This window comes from Coenobita brevimanus, chromosome 110, assembly GCF_032717465.1.
Source record: "Coenobita brevimanus isolate Jiangsu-jjx chromosome 110, ASM3271746v2, whole genome shotgun sequence".
Lineage (NCBI taxonomy): Eukaryota > Metazoa > Arthropoda > Malacostraca > Decapoda > Coenobitidae > Coenobita > Coenobita brevimanus.
Window position 1 is genome coordinate 34,954,157 of NC_137063.1, and position 19,929 is coordinate 34,974,085.

General features: G+C 41.0%; 1 protein-coding gene across 1 annotated transcript in view; it reads left to right on the plus strand.

Moving 5' to 3' along the window:
- The window catches only part of Zwilch (zwilch kinetochore protein), a 200,053-nt gene that overhangs the window by 13,693 nt on the left and 166,431 nt on the right, over positions 1–19,929 (plus strand). The window contains exons 2-5 of the mRNA XM_080286254.1: positions 5,111–5,225; positions 11,070–11,220; positions 11,859–11,958; positions 18,564–18,710. Coding sequence (XP_080142380.1) covers positions 5,111–5,225; positions 11,070–11,220; positions 11,859–11,958; positions 18,564–18,710 — 513 coding nt within the window. The remainder of the gene's footprint in view (positions 1–5,110; positions 5,226–11,069; positions 11,221–11,858; positions 11,959–18,563; positions 18,711–19,929) is intronic.

Here is a 19,929-nt window from a genome sequence, read left to right on the forward strand (position 1 = left end):
TATATGTATTTTCCATAGACGCAGTCACTTCACAATACGACATGCTACCTAAAAGTCCCAGTAATTTGAATGTTGTAGGAAAATATGTTACATTACCTCCTAGTTCTCACTGTCGTCATCGAAGTAGTCCCCTTGGGCAAGTTTACAGTGGTCTCAGCATTTTTTCCACGAGTCCATGCATCCCTGGAAGGCTTCAGGCATGATGGTCTTGAGCACCTCCTGCGATTCTGTCTGGAACTCCTCAATCGAGTCAAATTGGCGCCCTTTCTGTCGTAATTGCGGCTTGGGAAACAGGAAAAAGTTGCGGGGGGTCAAGTTCAGGCGAATAGGGTGGGTGGGGAATGACTGCCATATTAGTGGAAGCCAGGAACTGCTGGACAACAATTGATATGTGGACGGGGACGTTGTCATGATGCAGGACCCAGTCCGTGTTCTATTACTGTTCTGGACATTTGCGGTGGATGTTCTCTCTCAGGCGCTGCACAACTTCACAGTAAAATTTTCCGCTGGCAGATTGACTGGGTGGGACGAATTGCTTGTGAACAGTCCCTTGGATATCGAAGAAAACAATCAGCATCAACTTGACATTCCTGTGCCCTTGGTCCGCCATTGCAAAACTGCCAAACCACCTACACATCTTTACAATACTCAACAACACATCTGCTCACAGACACGGCCGGGGCCACGCTGATGCACAAGGAGTGCTGCTGACTCCTCTTAGCGGCAAAAGGCAAAACTGCAAACTGGAACTTTTGGGTAGCATCTCGGATATTCACAAACACAATACAATAATGATATTTCAATTGTGGCTTTTGCCTCGGGTGGGACAGGGAAAACAGGGAGTTAAAGGGATGAGGGACCGAGCGCTACCCTCCCGCCTGGCTGGTGGTGAGATACTGTGGAATACTGATACGCTCTGTCCCGTGCCTGGGCTGACAGGATTGCCAAGTACAGTATTTACATTGAACACTAGACTGGTCTGCTAGGATGCATCAAAATTTGACACGAATCGGCTGAAAACTTTTTATTTGGCAAATTTTTTTCTACTTTGGGACTCGATTCACGTCTGTGCTTTTGCCAGGAAACACCCAAAGAGCCAAATTACGTCTTCATGTGTGGGTGGGTTAATGTTGCTGGGATTTCCTCATGATTCCATATATGAAATAGTTACACATATTATAGATTAGAGCACAGACATGCATAGCCATTGGATCATGATGCTACACTGGATCTTGTTTTCTCAAAGGGAAGGGTGACAGCAAGTATGCTGTATCAAAACTATCACCAGATGTATGAAAGACTGTACTTAACTTCCAAGGATATATGTTTGTGGGGTTAAATAGGTGTAGGGCTTACAACAAAATTTGGATTACTGTGTCACCGCTGTCAGAAATTTGGATACCGCGCTTTTAATTGCCCTGAAAAAATTGCATGAACCAGTAAGTGCCCTCTCTACTGATCCTCATGAGTCTGGGTCCTGCACCATTAAGAATTCACCCCATAGTGAATTCTTATTGGTGCTCATCACTGCTGATATCACTGATTCGGGTGCCCACTTTACATTTAGCAGTGGTGCCTACTTCTTCTTCCACTTTTATTGTTCTTTTTCTGTGTTGGCCCACCTGTCTTCCAGTTTCTCCCATCTTTCCTGTCACATTTTATTACTCTTCTTTCCTTCTCAGATGGTTTTTCATTGAGTGACAAACCTAATAGTCTTGTAAGCCAGGAAACCATTTATGATGCTGGATAGTAACCATATAACCAACCGTACGTGTTCCCTATGTATTCATCAAGTAGGTTAGTGGAGGGTTAGTGCTCCTCTCCGTAAAGCAAGAAACTCGGAGACATACTGCCACCCCTTACAGGGTTATGGCATTTGGTTATGGATATATAGATAGAAAACTTGTCATGTGATGATATCTCACCATAAAAGGTTAATAGAGAACACTGATTTTTCATTATAAAAAAATTTGAACAAGCTCAGAACAGTTCAATATTGGTTTGCTGAATATTCACTGCCTTAAGAACAAAATTAATCTGACAGACTTGTAATGAGTTCAGATGCAACACTATGCCTTACGGAGACCTGGCCCTTAGATTCTGATATCAGTAGCATTCATAATGTCATACCTCAGACATATTCAGTAGTAAGCATCCCCAGGTCCCTTGCAGATCATCTGGGTGGTGATGTGGCTGTTATTTTCTCTGTGGTACTTGCGGATTTCTCTCAAGCAAGCTGTGACTTTGCTTCAGTTTCTTTTGAACTTTTGGAAGTGTTAATTCATCAACAGACCTTGATAATTGCAAATATTTATTGACCTAGGCATTGAGGTACTGGCAGATGTTTCATGGTTTAGATTGGTGAGTTTCTTGACATTTTTTCTTACTCTAAATTGGGGGGAATGTTGGTTTGTGGTGACCTCAGGTACTGAATTGACTATCCACAACTGAAACCCATTTGCTCTGAGTTTTTGAACCGATTGACCAGAATAATTCCTTTAATTGCATGTCTCACTCAGCACATATTTCAGGACATGTCCTTAATTTGATTTTGTCTCCTGTTGGCTATAATAGCACAGTGGGTGTTGTCATTGATGTGCTTGATCCTTCGATTTCCGACCATGGTTTGATGATCTTTGGCTTTGAAATCCCTAAACCCTCTTCTTATAGGAAGGTAATAAGATTTAGAAACTATGGGAATATTGACCAGAATCTGATCTGCCATGATGCTTATCAGCTTTTAAACAACATTGACTCTTCAGGTCTTTCTTTTTTATGAATTAATTGAGTTACATAACACTGTTTTCAAGTCAGTCTTTGCTCATCATTGTCTTGAGTTTGAGATGATTGTAACCATGCACGATGATTCCCGCCGGCTTTGCCAATCAGTGAAATCACTCCACAGAGAATGTAGGAGAGGAGAACAGAAATGGCACTCACAAAGAACAGATGCAACTTGGTCACAGTATGTATATGTGAGAAACGCAGCAGTCTGCACTGTGAAGGCGTAAAGGAATAGCTACTATCAAAATAAAGTTGATTCTTGTGGCAATGATCGCAAAAAGCTAGCTGTAGTTATGAATAATTTACTGGGTCATAGGAATGTGACTACAAAACAATCTTCTTTATCTGATACTTAGATGGCATCAGACTGTTGCTTTTCTCACAACTAAGATTTCCCACATTAGAAGTGATTCAGATGAAGCCTCTTTTGATGAAGATTTTTTTGTTGATATCCAAACACAGCATGCTCTTAATAACGTCCTTTAATCATTCCATCCAGTGGATACAAACTTGGTTGTAAGTTATATTAGAGACCTGAATACAGTATTTTGCCCATTGGATCGTATAAATATATATAAAATGCCAGCTGTCTATGTTTGTGTGGCAGAGTTTATTTATAAAATAATGAATTGATGTGTCTTTAGTGGTAGGTGGTGGCAACCATCATCCACTCACTTGATGTAGTGCTGCCTACTTCTTCCTTAGCCTTTATCATTCTTTTTCTGTGCCTGCCCTCCTCTCTTGCTTTTTCTCCCATCTTTCCTGTCACTTCGTATTGCTTTTCTTTCCCTTACAGGTGGCTTTACATTGAGTGACAAGCCAAATGGTTTCCTGTAAGCCAAGAAACCATTTACAATGCTGGGTGGTGACCATATAACCAAACCATACGTGCTTCCTACGTGTCAACAAGTGGGTTGGTGGAGGGTTAGTGCCCTCCCCGTAAAACAAATAACTCGAAGTCAAATGGCCACCCCTTACGGGATTATAGCGGCTGGCAATAGATAGATGCTTCTTTGAGGATAACTTCCTGATAGTCAAAGGGTGAATATGAATTATTTTAAATTGTCCCGTAGTCTTTTTTTCAGTATTGTCATATCAGCACAGCAAAAATAGCTCATCATTGATGCAGTTGAATAATTTACGGTGATCCTTTGGCTATCGTACATAATCAGTGTCAGATGTGGTGAGTGACAATGGAATTGCATGATAGTGAAAGCACAGAACCTATAGGATTTATCCTAATTGGTATCAGGCATCACAAGTACTGTGCAAGCCCAAATTTTCCCCTTGATGACAGTTTAGGCCCACTAAACACATACATACATACATACTGTTATTGCATCAGAAACACACAAAGGAATGGGTAGGTTAATAGAAAGCAGTGAAAAGTGTGCAATAATGAAGAAATATGTACCATAGAGAGACCTTAGATGGGCTTTTGATAAAGGGCTTGGAGGGTAGGAGTAGAGAGTTAATGGTCCCCACCATCTGGGATTAACTCCTTGAATAGAACCCCATCTTTGAATCCCTCAAAGCCCTCTGAAACCACAGACACCATACCATCATTGTCGGCAGAAACCAGCCTAGGTGCTTGATAATGATGTTTTTGAACCCAAAAGTGTCCTTTAATGGCAGGAGTGCAAATTTTCATCTCACGGTAACAAAGAAAACTGATGTAACCAAGTTTACTATAACCAAGGTGTCACTGTATGGCTGTTGAATCTTTTTTTTATCTATCTGTCTATTGCCAGATGCCTTAATCCCGTAAGGGATGGCCACAAACAAATTGCCTTCATGTGACCCTGTCCCCTGCCATTTTACTGCTCCCAGCTCACACCTCCCTCTCTCATATACCTCTCCACTCCATACCTCCATCTCATCCTTGGCCCTCCCCCTTCCTCTCCTCTCCTCCACCTCACTCACATACCATCCCCTCATCAGTCTCGCTTTCCATCCTCACCACATGGCCAAACCACCTTAATGTGTTTCTCCTAACGCTTCCTATCACATCCACATCCCCACCACAATACTCCATCACTTCCTCATTTGTCAGTCTGTCTCTTCATGTGACTCAGTGTTATAATACTGTAATAATAATTATTATTTATTTATTTATTTTTTAGCTGAGAGAAATCACGGAAAAGGTTTGTCAAAATCAGCTTGAGTGTATCATTAATTTTTTCTTTATTCTGTACAGTATTACCATTGTAGTGCAAAAAAGAAGTTGTAGAGTGTCCCCCATTATTTTTTTTCCCCCTAAGATTGTTAAAAAACTGTAGTGTCAGTTTTAGAGTGTACCCAAATTTTGTCAATACTGTCATTTCAGCACAGCAAAAGAATATTAAGTTCATCTTCAGCAACAGACAGTGGATCCATCTCCCACAACTCCGTAGCCACATTCAAGAACAAAACACCTTTGAAACCTCGAAGTGCAAGTGATGGTTAGTAAACTGTATTAGCTGTATGTATTTTTCATTGCATTATTTGATGGAATGACTTAACTTGACATGTGTATGTTTAGTGTACTGTACTTATAAAGGAGAAAAAAATGTTGGATGGCTATGCTTGTGAGGTGGAGCCAGAGTTCTTATAACTCGAGTGATGTGTGAATGTGTTTGTGGTCTGTACTGTATTTAGTCCTAACTTTAAGTGGGAATAAGGTTCAGGATTATGTAATCTTCCAATCTGAAGTCTTATTTTCCTTAACAGACTACAGTGATCCTTTGGCTGTCACGCAAATTGGTACGGAATATGGCATGTGTTAACAAAAGTACAGAACCTATGGGATTTACTGTAATTGGTACCTGTCATCCCAAGTACAGGCCCAAATTTTCCCTTTTAGACAGTTAAGGTCAACTAAGTACATACACACTGTTATCATGTCAGAAACACACATAGGCATGGTTAGAATGATAGAAAGTGATTAAAAGGGCACAATAAAGGAGAAACACATACCATAGCAAGACCTGATATGGACCTGAGGTAAGGCATTCCAATGCTGGGGGGTGTAGAGTTAGTGCAATTAACTCCTCGAGGAGGGCCCCATCTTTGATTCACTCAGAGCCATCGGAGACCACAGACACTGCACCATCATTGTCGGCAGAAGCCAGCTCAGGTGCACAAAAATGGTGTTTTTTAGCTGAAAATGCAATTTAGAGCAGGAGTGCTGACTTTCATCCTGCCTTGGTGACACAGATCATTATAACCAAGTGTGTGATAACTAAGGGATCACTGTATTTCACAGTAGTCTTCCCATTCTGAATAAAAATATGTCTGTTTTCTAAACTTTAGAAGCAGACGAGAAAAGTTGGTTTCTTGGGGCATGTATGATGTGTGCATGATTGTGTGGGTTTATTTTGTACTTTCTCTTTCCGGAAATTTGAAAGAAGGGCGAACACCACTTGTCATACAGTGTGTGGGTGCTAGGTGGCAGTGTGCCCACCCTTTGTTTATTAGTGTGCCAAGTGGTGTTGTGCAGGGTGGATGTGTTATACATTTTTTTTTGTGTGTGTATGGGGGGGGGGGTTAGTTTGTGAATTTTGTGATCTTAATAATGGAGGATGTGAAAGAGCAACACGTGTGCATCAACTTTTGCGTGAAACTCAGCAACAACCTAACCTAACCTAACCACTGTTGCATCTTTATCTCTTTTCTATCGCTACTTCAATGGTCACTGTTCCTCTGAACTGTCTGCATGCATTCCTCCACCTCTACGACGGGCGCATAGCACCCGTCTAGCAGCAAACTCTCACCCCTTTTCTGTCCAACTCTCAAATGCAAGAGTTAACTGTTACTCCCAGTCCTTTATTTATGCAACAGGTCAACTCGGGAACTGTCTCCCTCTGGCTGTATTTCCTGCCTCCTATGATCTCCAGTCTCTCAAACGCAGTGTGTCCAGGCTTCTCGAAATGAATGGATCTTGAATTTGGCTCTCTTGTATTTTGTTTTTCTCTTGGAAGGAACAGTTTTACAGGCTCGTTGCCTTTGGTTCCTTCTTCCTCACATTAAAAAAAAATAATAATAATAATGGCATGTGAGAGGAACTTCGGGTCATTTCTGTCCATTTCCTTGAGCTCTGTGCAGACCTCCATGCAATGCTGCATTTGCTCATCAGTCAGGAGCCTCAGGACAGACTTGGCGGTGATTCATCTCATGTCAAGGTCACCAGACAAACTGCGTTGGCAAGTTCCGTATGATAGGCTAACAGTGTCAAAACGTTGTGGATTGTCATCCTGCAATCTTCGAGGATGGTTGCATGAACTTTGGTGACATTGTCAGGAGTTGAGCTGGTGGAAGGGCGACCAGAACGTTCATCATCATCAGTTGATGTTCATCCATTTTTAAAACACTTAAACCAGTTGTACGATTGTGTAACCCCCAAAGCATTGTCACCAAATGCTTGTTTTAACATTTAATTAGTTTCTGCCGGGTTCTTCCCGAGTTTCACACAAAACTTTATGTGCACATGTTCTTTCACAGGCTTCATTTTTGAGATCGTAAAATTCACAAATTAATCCAAACATAATGATAAAAACACACACGTGCAGTGAATTCATCCACCCCGTACAATGCCACTTGACACACCCACAAACAAAGGGTGCGTGTATGTACTGCCACCTAGCATCTACACACCATACAAGAAGTGGTTACCGCCCTTCTTTCTAATTTCAGGAACTTTTGGATGGCTCCACGTACATTGTAGGCCGTCCCTGTTATAACAATGAGATGCGTTTAGGAAAAGCTATCGTTGAGGCGGGGCATCGTTAAACGGGGACATTACAGTATAACATAGAAAGCATAGGGATGCGTGTGGGAGCCACGGGATCCCACCTTCAACCAATTCCAAAGCCCACCCAAATGAGTCCAAAAACAAGTTTAACCCCAAATAGCTTTAAAACAAGGTAAACTAAGCCTAAAAATAGTGTATAACCATCCTAAACTTAATAATAAAATCTGAAAATTATAAAATATAAGTATTGGAAAAAAATCAGTCATAGTAAACTGTACTCCAGAATGATCTTGTTCACCCCACCAATGACTAAAACATTTTAAGTCTAAAAACAGTTTATATCCATCCATCCATCATATAATCCAACGTTGCCTCATGAAAGCGTAGGAGCCCGGGGCTAGGCAAGTTGGTCCTGACATTTAAAATGAGAGTGACCAGTCTCACTCATCCTTGAGTGGCATTATGTGAGCAATAAACCTCAACCATCCCTTGGATAAAACCTACATAGGCTTAATCCAACTGGAGCCCCTTAACCCTTACACCGCAGGCATGTTTCCCAATGTTTTGCGTCTTCTGCGGGGTTATTCGGGCTCCGACAGACTCTCAAAAAATATTTGCCAAAAATCATTTATTAGTCCTAGAATATTAAAATTACATATGCATATGGAACATACCTTCAGCTTTCTCCTGGGATGTTTGTTGAGCCTTCGTCGATTACTGTAGGACTTGTGGAGACCTCTGAAGTTGGGTAACGAAGTCTCCACTTTACACTTCCCGACAACCCGTAATATGATTACCACAGCCAGATATTAACACTATAAACACTACTGTATGATTATCAAGTAGTTTGGGATCCATACTCCAAATAAAAACCACTGTGAAAGCAATGAAAATTACGAGCGCGTATGACCTTCCCACTTGCACTAGTTCGCTGTTGGTATTCTGTCAATTATTATTCATAAAACCCCCTCACACTTTATATTTCTATTACTATATAACACTTATATATATCTACAGTCTTTATCCATAAGTTTCCTTCAGTAGTATTAGTTTATTGTCACTGTAGGGATTCAATTTCTTTCAGTAAAATACGTATCATTCACTTTCTCGTCCTGTATACTAGCATTGAGAGTGAATGTCGCTTTTACCTTCACTCTCATAAATCATAGTATTCAGACATGCTAGAGTGAAACTTTCACTTTCATTACTCCTAGGGTATATACTCGTATTCTTATAATACTACTCATTTACATTTCTATTTACGTTCTCTATTTTATTTACGTTATTTACATTTCTATTTTATTTACACTGTGTTATGCACTGTCACTTGAAGTAACTTATAAGACTATTTTCCATTGTTCACGTATATTTACACTCATTACTTTCACTTGCTGTTTACACATTATTTACACATTATTTACAATTCCACTTGCATTGTTTTACTCAATAGAAAGATCGTAGTCGCTCTTTTATCAATTGTCAGCCCTTTACCTCTTTCCACACGAAGTTTAGTAGGGGGTAAAGGTCACAGGGCCCTTTGCATGGGGGTGAAAAGTGCCTGAAGTTAGCAAGAGCAAACAGACGTACCTTCACATTGGAAGATGAGAGTGAACTGATAAGGTTGGGCCGGGGTGGTGGCCTACCTAGGGAAATGCATTACTGCCAACGTTAGCCTCTTGACAGCAGCTAATATATAGCAGTGAAATGATTGGCAGGAAATCTAGACAATACATTATAAATTAGGTAGTTCCAGGTGAATGTAAATATCACTTAGGCTTCTCCCTTCCCTCCTTATATGTATATTTATTACGAAAATAGATTATATGGCTTATTTCAAGGGGAAATAAACAGCAAAAATTAGCGAACGAGTGGACGTGAGGTGTTGTCAGGTGATAATTAGCCAATTCCAGGTGTATGGCACTCTCACTTACCGTATTTCTTTCTTGTATATATTATTTGGTATAAGAATAGGGCATAGGGCTTATTTCAATGGATGAAATGAGTGAAAAATTCCAAGGAAGATTTACTTAGCGTAGCACGGCCGGGCAGGCGAGAGGATAGGGTAATGAAGGGGGGTAGGGAGGGGAGTCAAGAACGGGGAGAAATGGCTAAATTGTCAACAATGGATGGGAGTACAGATGAGATTAGGAGTGCTGACTAGTGTTGGACATTGGCAGTACTGATAGATGATACAAGCCACCACTTGAAAGCCCAGGTGAATTCAAAATAACACAGAATAACAAAAGTGACGCCCCACGGTATGATCCCTTGCTCCCAAGCGTCACGAAAGTGACGCCCCGTGGTTAAGGGGTTAATTACCCGCAAAACCACCATGTGCCGTAATTTGGTTACATGGTTACCACCCAATATAGTAAATGGTTTCCTGGTGTACAGGAAACCATTTGGCTTGTCACTCAGTATAGAGTCATCCATAGACAGAAGGAAGAGGAAAGAATGAAGGAAAGAAAGACAGAAGAGGGAGTGTAAAGTCACCCATAGGCAGAAGGAAGAGAAAAGAATGAAGGATAGAAAGACAGAATAAGTCTAAAATATTATCAAAATAGGTTGAAAAAAATACAACCCATCAGATATAGCCAGAGACTGGCCATCGATAGCGGTGAAGGGCATAAATTTTTTCACATTGCTAAGGCGGGGAATTGTACAGTAAGGAATGCTTGTATCTAGGTGGGAAGAATGATCAGTATATATATATATATTTTTTCTGATTTGCTGTGGTAAATGGTTGGTGGGGGCACTCACCATCCACTCATTTGATGTAGTGCAGCTCTCAGGTGTCTGCCCTTTCCTTTCCTCCAACTGTCTTTCCTTCCACCCTCTTCTGTCTTTCTTTCCTTCATTCTTTCCTTGTCCTTCTATCTACGGGTGACTTTACACTCCTTCTTCTGTTTGTCATTCCTTCATTCTTTCCTCTTCGTTCTGCCTGTGGGTGACTCGACACTGAGTGACGAGCCAAATGGTTTCCTATGCACCAGGATACCATTCACTCTGCTGGATGGTAACCATATAACCAAATTTTTAGTGCCTGGTGGTTTAGTGGGTAATTATGGTGCTTCAATCAGATTGAGCCGGTGAAGGTTTATATCCAAGGGTTGGTTGGGGTTTATTGCTCACGTTATGGCACTCAGGGATGAGTGAGGCTGGTCACTCTCACCTTAAATGTCAGGACCAATTTGCCTAGCCCTGGGCTCCTGCGCTCCTCATGGGGCAACGTAGGATTGGATGGTGGATGGATGGATGGATTTACTGTGACCTAAACCCTCCCATGGTCATAACAGCTGTCGTATTTTATTCTTGCTCTTCCTAGGTGATTTTATTCTGCTGAGAGTGAACTTTAAGAGGCTGAGAATGTTAATACAGTACTGTTATCATTAACCTTCTCATGGCCAAGGCAACTCAGGTATCCTATTCTGTTAATACCAGACAAGTTCATCCAGCTGAGACTGAGTTTCGCAGCCATGGAATGTTAATAACAGGAAAAGATCATCAGGAATGGTGACTTATAATGAGATCTGATAGTACTGTACTTTATTTTCAGAGCTGGATGTGACTGGCTCTCCTCTAAAGTGCCCCTTCATGCAGGATATTGGTGATGAAGACTTCTCACCCTTCACAGTGTCTCTCCCCGCCAGTAAGAAGAAAAAGGAAGCAGTGTTGATGTGCTCTCCTGTTGCCAGCACTGATTCTGGGTAAGTTAACAGCCAGTATCATTTTACCTTCTTGAAGTTGTAGGGTAAGCTACAGTAGTTCAGTACATTTCAAGGTAGATGACCAGCCTGCTTCACTTAGTGGTACTATATGATCATCAACAGTGTTATAGACAACCTGTGTAATGATCCCATAAGGACAGTCGCCTACCTGTGTGTCTGACCCGGGCAGGCTGGAGTAGTGCAACATCAGTAACATTATTTTCTTGGCCCACCATGCCTCTTCCCACCACTCGCATGTACCCATTTTACCACACTATTTATATCTGATCTCTCCATGTGATCATATCTAAGCACATCTTTCATGAATCACATTATTTCTTATCCTATCCACTTTCTGCACTCCACACACTTTTCTTAATAGCCCCATCACCCCTGCTGTAACTTTTAAATTTTATTCTTGATTATACACTACAGTATTTATCATATGAAAGACTTTCCATGCTTGAGAGGTTAGCATTAATTTACCACTTCATTTCTTGAATCCTTCACTTCTAGAATCCTTCCTAAGTTAATATATAATGCTTGCTGTTATCTTGATTTAAATGAAAAATATATTCTATTAGTACAGTGCTTAAAAGTACAGTATAGCATGTCTTTTGCTAACACTATGTTTTCAGATTAATAGCCTCAAAATTCAACCTGGCCTTGAAGAAGATGGTGGCAACTTTGACTGATTTTCTTCCATTGTGGGTTGTCTGTGATGGTAGAGATAATCAGGTCAGTTTATTACCTCTTCATAGTGGTTACGTTTGGAAGGGACAGCCCCTCCACCCAGCACTTGTTTTGCAAATATCATCATACTTTTATGGTACTAGAATGGAGGAGATTTCGCTGTAGGTTCTTGTTACAAGTTGGATTTTTGCATTCTTTTTTGCTTTTATGTACAGAATTAGTTACAAAAAATTGTCCATTAAAGATCCATTGTTATCTGTAAAACCAAATTGTGGTAATTCTTTCACATTAACTTGGCTCATATTTTTGTCCTTTTATGGCTAGCTTCAGGTTGCTCTGTGGCAGAGTGAGATAATGCAACAGCTTCCCATGCTTTCCATACCACTTCTTGATGACTAGTATCATATTCTAGTGTAAATAATGTACAATGGACCCCTGTTAGCCGCAGGGGTTAGGTTCCAGAGACCCCTGTGAAAGGGAAATTCCACAGACTCTGAAGTCATCATCACAAAATGGCATATTATTTCCACGTAAGCGCCCGACTTCAGCCAACGACATTCCACTTTTCAGCATATCTAAAATCTCTATCATCTCTCCCAGTGATAACATCTTACGCTCTCTCGTTGGCTTAGAAGGATTGCTTTTCCTTTACTTGTTTCTTAGGAGACATTTTTCACTTACACAATGAAAGTACAGTAGAGTTGTAAGCACGAGAAGGGCAACGACGACGTAAGTAGTGAACCAACCGGTGTTTTTTCCTCCCTGTTATTATCGTCACTTTCCTTAAACCGTACCTACGATATTTCCAGCGCAGTGAAGAAACTGAACATGCTCAAGGGTGGATTTCGTTTCCCAATTACCCAACTGGAGATTAGGTTAGGTTAAATTATTAGGTGCAGTTAAGCTAGGTTAGGCCAGGTTTAAACACTTAGAACAGTCCTTTCCGCCATTACATTAACAAAACAAACAAGAGTTGTCACACCAGAACAGCTGAAAACAACAGGGAAACAGAGTTAATAAGAAACGTTATTTACCAACCCAGAAATAATCAGAAAAATATAATTGACTCCCAGGAAAAACTGATTTGGTAAGCTGATTATACTGCTTAATGTAAAGCAATATGTTTAGCCCCTCAATGGCCATGAGTTCAAAAATTCGCGTGCTCCAGTGGTCAGCCTCGGGACCATTTTTTTAGAGTTCTAAAATTAATTTCTTTTTCTTATGTAAAAAGACGCGTCTGGCACACCTGGCTTTTTTTTTTTTTTTTTTTTTCCCTAAACCCATCCTGTGATTTGCTGTGATTTGTGAAAGAGTTGATAAAACCAGGATGCCTGTTACATTAACATGTAAACATCAGCGAAAACATCTGGGATGAAGTGAACTGTGAACACCTGACTGCTTGGGATGGTAGAGTAGGGTCGTGTAAAACATACCAGTGACCTTTGTTCCCTTACCATAATTGCTCGCAGTTTTTTATAGTTCACCCTATCTCAACGTCACTGACACTGATACAGTAAAGTGTTGTTCAAGGGCGGTAGGTATGAAAGGGATAATGGAATACATTATTGATTGTATGAGGCCTCCCTCTTTCACACATACACATAAGATTGAACAAAAGAATGAGCAGTAAATGTACACAAACTTTAAGGAGCAGAAATAACTGTGCTCAGTCGGTCCGAAATATGTTGGGAAGCGATGCCGAACGACGAATGTGGAACTGAATGCTAACCTACGAGAACATGTGGGTTGAAAGAGTAATTTTTTTCTGATTAGCAAACAGTTTTGTTCCATTTCGTTTCCTAAAATTGTGAAACCCATAATTTTTCTTGTAAGCATACAGCCTAAAGACTTTACCAGTTCAGTTCATATTCCTCTAATTTGTCTTCTGTATTTTTCTATTTTAAGGGTGGTAAATTATCTTCTCTTGCTGAAAGATTTTCTCCCTTATCATCATCACGTTCCTTAAGCCATACCTATGATTGTTTCCAACATAATGGAAGAAAGTAGCTCAAACAAAGGGTGCATGTAGCATATGCATGTAAACATCGGCGAAAACATTTGGAATGAAGTGAACGCCCGACTGCTTGGGATGTAGAATAGGGTCGTGTAAACATACCAGTGACCATCGTTCCCTTCCCATAATTGTTTGCAGTTTTTTATAGCTTGCCCTAACTTAACGTCACTGACACTGATACAGTAAAGTGTTGTTCAAGGCTGGCAGCTATGAAAGGGTTAATGGAATACTATCTATCTGTCTATCTACCACCAGATGCCGCAATCCCACAAGGGGTGGTCATTTGACTTTGAGTTATTTGTTTTACGGGGAGGGGCACTAACCCTCCAGCAACCCACTTGTTGACACGTAGGGAGCACGTATGGTTTGGTTATGTGGTTACCACCCAGCGTTGTAAATGACTTCTTGACTTACAGGAAACCATTTGGCTTGTCACTCAATGTAAAGCCACCTGTAAAGGTAGTAAAAGCAATAAGAAGTGACAGGAAAGATGGGAGAAATAGGAAGAGAGGAGGGCAGGCACAGAAAAAGAATGATAAAGATTAAGGAAGAAGTAGGCAGCACTACATCAAGTGAGTAGATGATGTTTGCCGCCACCTATCACTATGAAATACTTTATTGTATCAATACGTTGTCTCTCACACATACACATAAGAACAAAAGAATGAGCAGTAGTTGTACATTTAACTTTAAGGAGCAGAAATACTGTAACTGCTCAGTCGGTCCGAAATGTGTTGGGAAGAGTGATATCGAACGAAGAATGTGGAACTAAATGCTAACTAAGAGTATTTTTCTGATTAGCAAACATTTTTGTTCCATTTCATCCCCTAAAATTGTGGAACCCATAAATTCTTGTCCAAGCATAGAGCCTAAAGACTTCACCAGTTCAATTCATATTCCTCTAGTAAGTCTTCTTTATTTTTTACTACAGTATTTTGAGGGTGGTAAATTCCCTTCTGCTGAAAGATTTTCTCCCTTGTTATCACCACGTTCCTCAAGCCGTACCTACGATTGTTTCCAGCATAATGGATGAAACTTACTCAGTGTACTCTATCGTGGATTTTGTCTCCCAGTTTCCCAGCTGTAGCCCAGGTTAGGTTAGGTTAGGTTAAATCAGTAGGTAGTTAAGTTAGGTTAGGTTATTAGTCACCTCACCAAACTCAACCCCACCAAACTCAACCCCACCACCCTTGTGATCTAGTTGCGAGCAGGTGTGGGTGGGGGGTAGACAAGCTCGTTTACCCGTGACTCGCTCGCTAGCAGCTGGATGCTTGCTGTTTAAACTCGAACTATTGTACGGATGATTTTATGTATTACCGCACCACTGAACCATTTCATCAAGTTTGATCCGCGGATTTGGCATCCGCGGATAACAAGGGTCCACTGTACTGTATTGTTACAGATCAGTATTCAGAATGAGATATGTCAGTTTCAAACCAAGTTACAGTAAAAATAGTTTAATATATTGGAACACAACTTCTTACTTTTAATGAAGACTACCTGAGTCTGGGGCATCCTTTGTCATTTTTTCTTATATCCAAAAGTGTTTTGTAAAGATGAAACAGGTCATCTTCTCTCTGGAGCTCCTGGAAAGGAGCAGTGCATCAGTCAGATACGGCAGTTTAAGTTTCACTTAATAAAATTTTGTCAAATTATATGTTGCACACATATATAATCACCATTTTATCAGTGTTAGCACGTTTTAGTTTAAACTTTGTGGGTTTGAGTGGTGAATATTTGTCATGCCAGACAATCTTCACTTGTAGGCATCCATTTTGAGATGCTCGCAGCGATGTCTAATCTTAGTGGGCTGCACTGTGGGAGCACATAGTTCAGTAGATAGTGTGTTTTTTTTTAAGGTGGTCAGATATTTTTCTTGACCATAATATGACCAGTGTGAACCCTGCAAGTGGTTAGCAGAGCGGCAGGGTAGCGGAGACCCACCTGAGTGACTGAAACTTTCAACAGAGAAGAAAAAACAAAAACTAGAGCACAAAATTGGGAAGAAGCTTATGAAGAATAGTTTGGCAGGGAAAGGCAAGATTGTGGAATACATTAAGGCATGAAAGTATATGAAATTTAAAAATTAACTGGAGCTTCTGTGAATACAAGACGAGTAAGGACACTAAGACAGAAGTAAGATCAAATAAGCAGGAAATGGCATTTAGAAAACGATAATTTGGAAGTCATGGAAAAACAAGAGTGCAAACATCCGTGAATTTAGATGGCATATAGGTATTGCACAGCTGATGTTGAATCCCTGATAGATGACATTGACTTCAAAAATTTTGGTCGGGATGAAGCCTTAGAGGACCCTTTGTCCAACTAACCCACCTTAGGCCTTGGAGTCAACCCTTCAGTCACTCAGGCATATCATTTCTGTCTCACATTAGCGCTATGTTATTTACCTCATAGTAGTGTGATCCCATGGTTATAGCGGTTTTTGTTGTCACAGCTAGATGAAAACCTGCACTTCTGCCGTTATCATGCATTTTTTGCCCATAAAACACCATTATCGAGCACTTGAGCTGGTTTCTGCCAACAGTGGTGGAGCATCTGTGGTTTCTGATGGTTTTCAGGGATTCAGGGATGAAGCCCTACATGAGGAGTTAACCCAGGTGGTGGAGACCACTAGCTCTCCACCCCCAAGCTTGAGAACCCCCTCCCTTAAGCCCATCACAGATTTCTATATGGTATGTGTTTCTTCCTTATTGGACCCTTTACATCATTTTCTCTTAACCCAACCATGCCTGTGTCTGTTTCTGATACTTAACAGTATGTATGTATTTAGTGGGTTCAAATTGTTGTAAATGGGAAAATTTGAGTTTGCAAGTGGGTTGCCCAGTACCAGTTACAATACTAGAATGAATCCCGCTTTCTTTATTGTTCGATTACATTGTCATGCACAAGGTGCGTTACCAGCTATGTGTGATAACCAAGGGATCACTGTATTCTTGCTAACTGTTATCTTACTTTTTTTTTTTTTTTAACTGTTTGATTTCCTTAATACAGGGGAAATTATCCAAAAGTGGGAGAAGTAATGTAAAAATTAGATGGACTTTGAAGTCCTCAGTACTCAGTGTAATTTTTCTGTAAGAAGCATATTTTAAGTTTTGACATTAAATGGGGCGAGGTACTTTAGGGTACGTTAAAACACAAGACTTCAGACTCAAGTTTCGTTTGACTGGAAAGCTTTTAGAGAAATAAGGCAAAGATCAGACAGGCTTGGAAGTCCACTGGACTCAAATTAATTTTTCCATAAGAAGTTCAGTTTAAGTCTAGGCAGAATACATTTGGTGAGGTTATTTAGGGTGCAAAAAAATATGAGACTTAAAAAACTGCTGTAAGTTGATTAATTGGAAAGCCTTTCTTTAGTTCTACATACATCACATAGACAGGTGGAAAGTGATGACAACCATTATACACTCCCTTATGTAGTGCTCGCTACTTTTTCCATCACCTGTATCATTCTTTCTCCATGTCTGCCTTCCTCACTTCCTTTTTCTACCATCTTTCCCATCACTCTTATTACACTCTTTAGGTGGTTTTACATTGAGTGACAAACCTAATGGTTTCTTGTTGTTTTTAACCCTAGTCTGTCTGGCCAAGCTGACCCATCAACCGCATGCAAGCCATCACTCCTGCAGGGGCATCCCGTGCACTGAACCAGAGTTCCTTTTGCAGCTGACAGCACCTCACCACAGCGAGTCACAGGGAAAAGTGCGGAGGTTTGGTTCCTGGCTGGATGCCATGTTTGTGTCTCTCCACCTAGTTAGCAAGGGTGCCATACCAGGCTCCACTTCACCCTGTAATTTGGGTATATAGTTACCACCCAACATCGTAAATGGCTTCCTGAGTTACATGACACCATTAGGTTTGACACTCAGTGTTGAGCCTCCTGAAGTGGAAAGACAGGCAATAAAAAGTGACAGGAAGGAATGAGAGAAGTAGGAAAAGGAGAGGGCAGACACAGAGACAGAATGAAAAAGGAGAAGGAAGTAGATGCAGAGAATGAAAAAGGAGAAGGAAGAAGTAGGCAGCATTACATTGAGTGAGTGGATGATGGTTGTCACCACGGTACGTGCCACCTAATGGTTTTGGGTAACCCAGGAAACCATTTATAGTGCTGGGTGGTAAACATATAACCAAATAATGAGATGTGGAGCCTACCATGGTGCCCCAGTTAACTGGGTGGAGAGATGCAAATGTGGCATTCATCCGGGAGCCAAACCTCCTCATTGTTCTCTGCACCTTGCCGTTTGGAGATGCTTCCTGTTGCACAGGAGAGTCATTTCACTGCACAGGGCAGCCCCGTAAGGATGGTTTCTTGCCTGTGGATGTTGGTCTGTTCAGTCAGCGATGGTTACCCACAAACATGAGAAATTGTGTTGGAATGATATTGGTATGAGCAAAGATATCTTCTAGGATTGAGTCAACCCTTCCCTGCATTGAAAGGAGAGATGCGATTGACTGACAGTAACTGCCCATAGGGGCAGTTGCTTGTATGTGGTATAGTGGTCTGCTGGGCCAGGCTTAACTGGAACTGAGCAGCAGCAGCAGGTTTGCACAAATGATAAATGAGCTATTTCTTTGGGATTAAAGCTTAATATTAAAAATAATTATTTTTATTTTACAGGGCACAATTTTTGTTGGAATACATCGTGACAGCAGTGGACTGACACGAACAATAGTAAGATGTGCAGGCCCATACCTTGGACTGGAGAACCTGCCCTCCCTTGACCATCTAATCATTCACCACACTGCTGTTGGTGCTGTAAAGAGTGTGAGTGGCTTGTTAAATGGTTTAAATATTAGTTTCAGGTTAAACCCCCAAATCTCTGACCCCGACTATTCCCCCAACTACACTTCGGGTCCAATTTTTCAGTTTTCACCAAGGTAAATTTTGGTCTTACAAATTTCATGAACATGAATTTACACACCTGAAAATGTATATCTATTAACCATCAAAGATTAAAAAAAGTCACCCCTTGCATAAGAATGAAAACAAGAAAATATTGGAAAGTACATTATATTTGCCAAATAAAATTACAGAGGTCACTATAAATAATATAATGTACATTCCTGTGCATAAAATAAGTTGAACAAATGAGCATGGAAGTAAAAAAAGTGTTTATAATGAGGAGCGTGGCTTGGAAAACCCCACATCACTGAAAACAAAAAGGGAATAAGGAGGTGGAGGCAGTGTAGGGGGACTCTGGAGGGAGGGAATATTCATGGTACACACACTCACTATTGTCTAGAGGGGGTGTGGGGGGTGGTTTGGGTGGGAGGCAACACTCAGGGAAGGGCCCAGTGGGGCAGAGGGAGGTGGATAGATGGCAGTGGGGTGGACCCTCCCCCACCATGTCCAGAGGGACCAGTTAGGCCAGATTCCACCAGATATTGGACTTTATACTGCCTGGGCTCCATATGTCGTCAAAGAGGTGGGGATACCTCATGCCAGTTTTTGGTAGCTTGTGTACGATTGATGATATTAGGACTCTATGTACCGAGACCTGAACACATTGATAGATGATCATCGGCCATTGTAGGTTAATCTTCTCATGATTGGAACAATGTTACCATTGTGTTCCAGCTAATGCCAATTGATACATGTACAGCATTTGAATTATGAGACACGTAGGGAGCACGTATCTATTCTACTGTCTACTGCCAGACGCCATAATCCCATAAGGGGTGGCCATTTGACTTTGAGTTACTTGTTTTACGGGGAGGGGCACTAACCCTCCACCAACCCACTTGTTGACATGTAGGGAGCACGTATGGTTTGGTTATATGGTTACCACCCAGCGTTGTAAATGGTTCCTTGGCTTACAGGAAACCATTTGGCTTGTCACTCAATGTAAAGCCACCTGTAACGGAAAGAAAAGCAATAAGTAGTGACAGAAAAGATGGGAGAAATAGGAAGAGAGGAGGGCAGGCACAGAAAAAGAATGATAAAGGCTAAGGAAGAAGTAGGCAGCACTACATCAAGTGAGTGG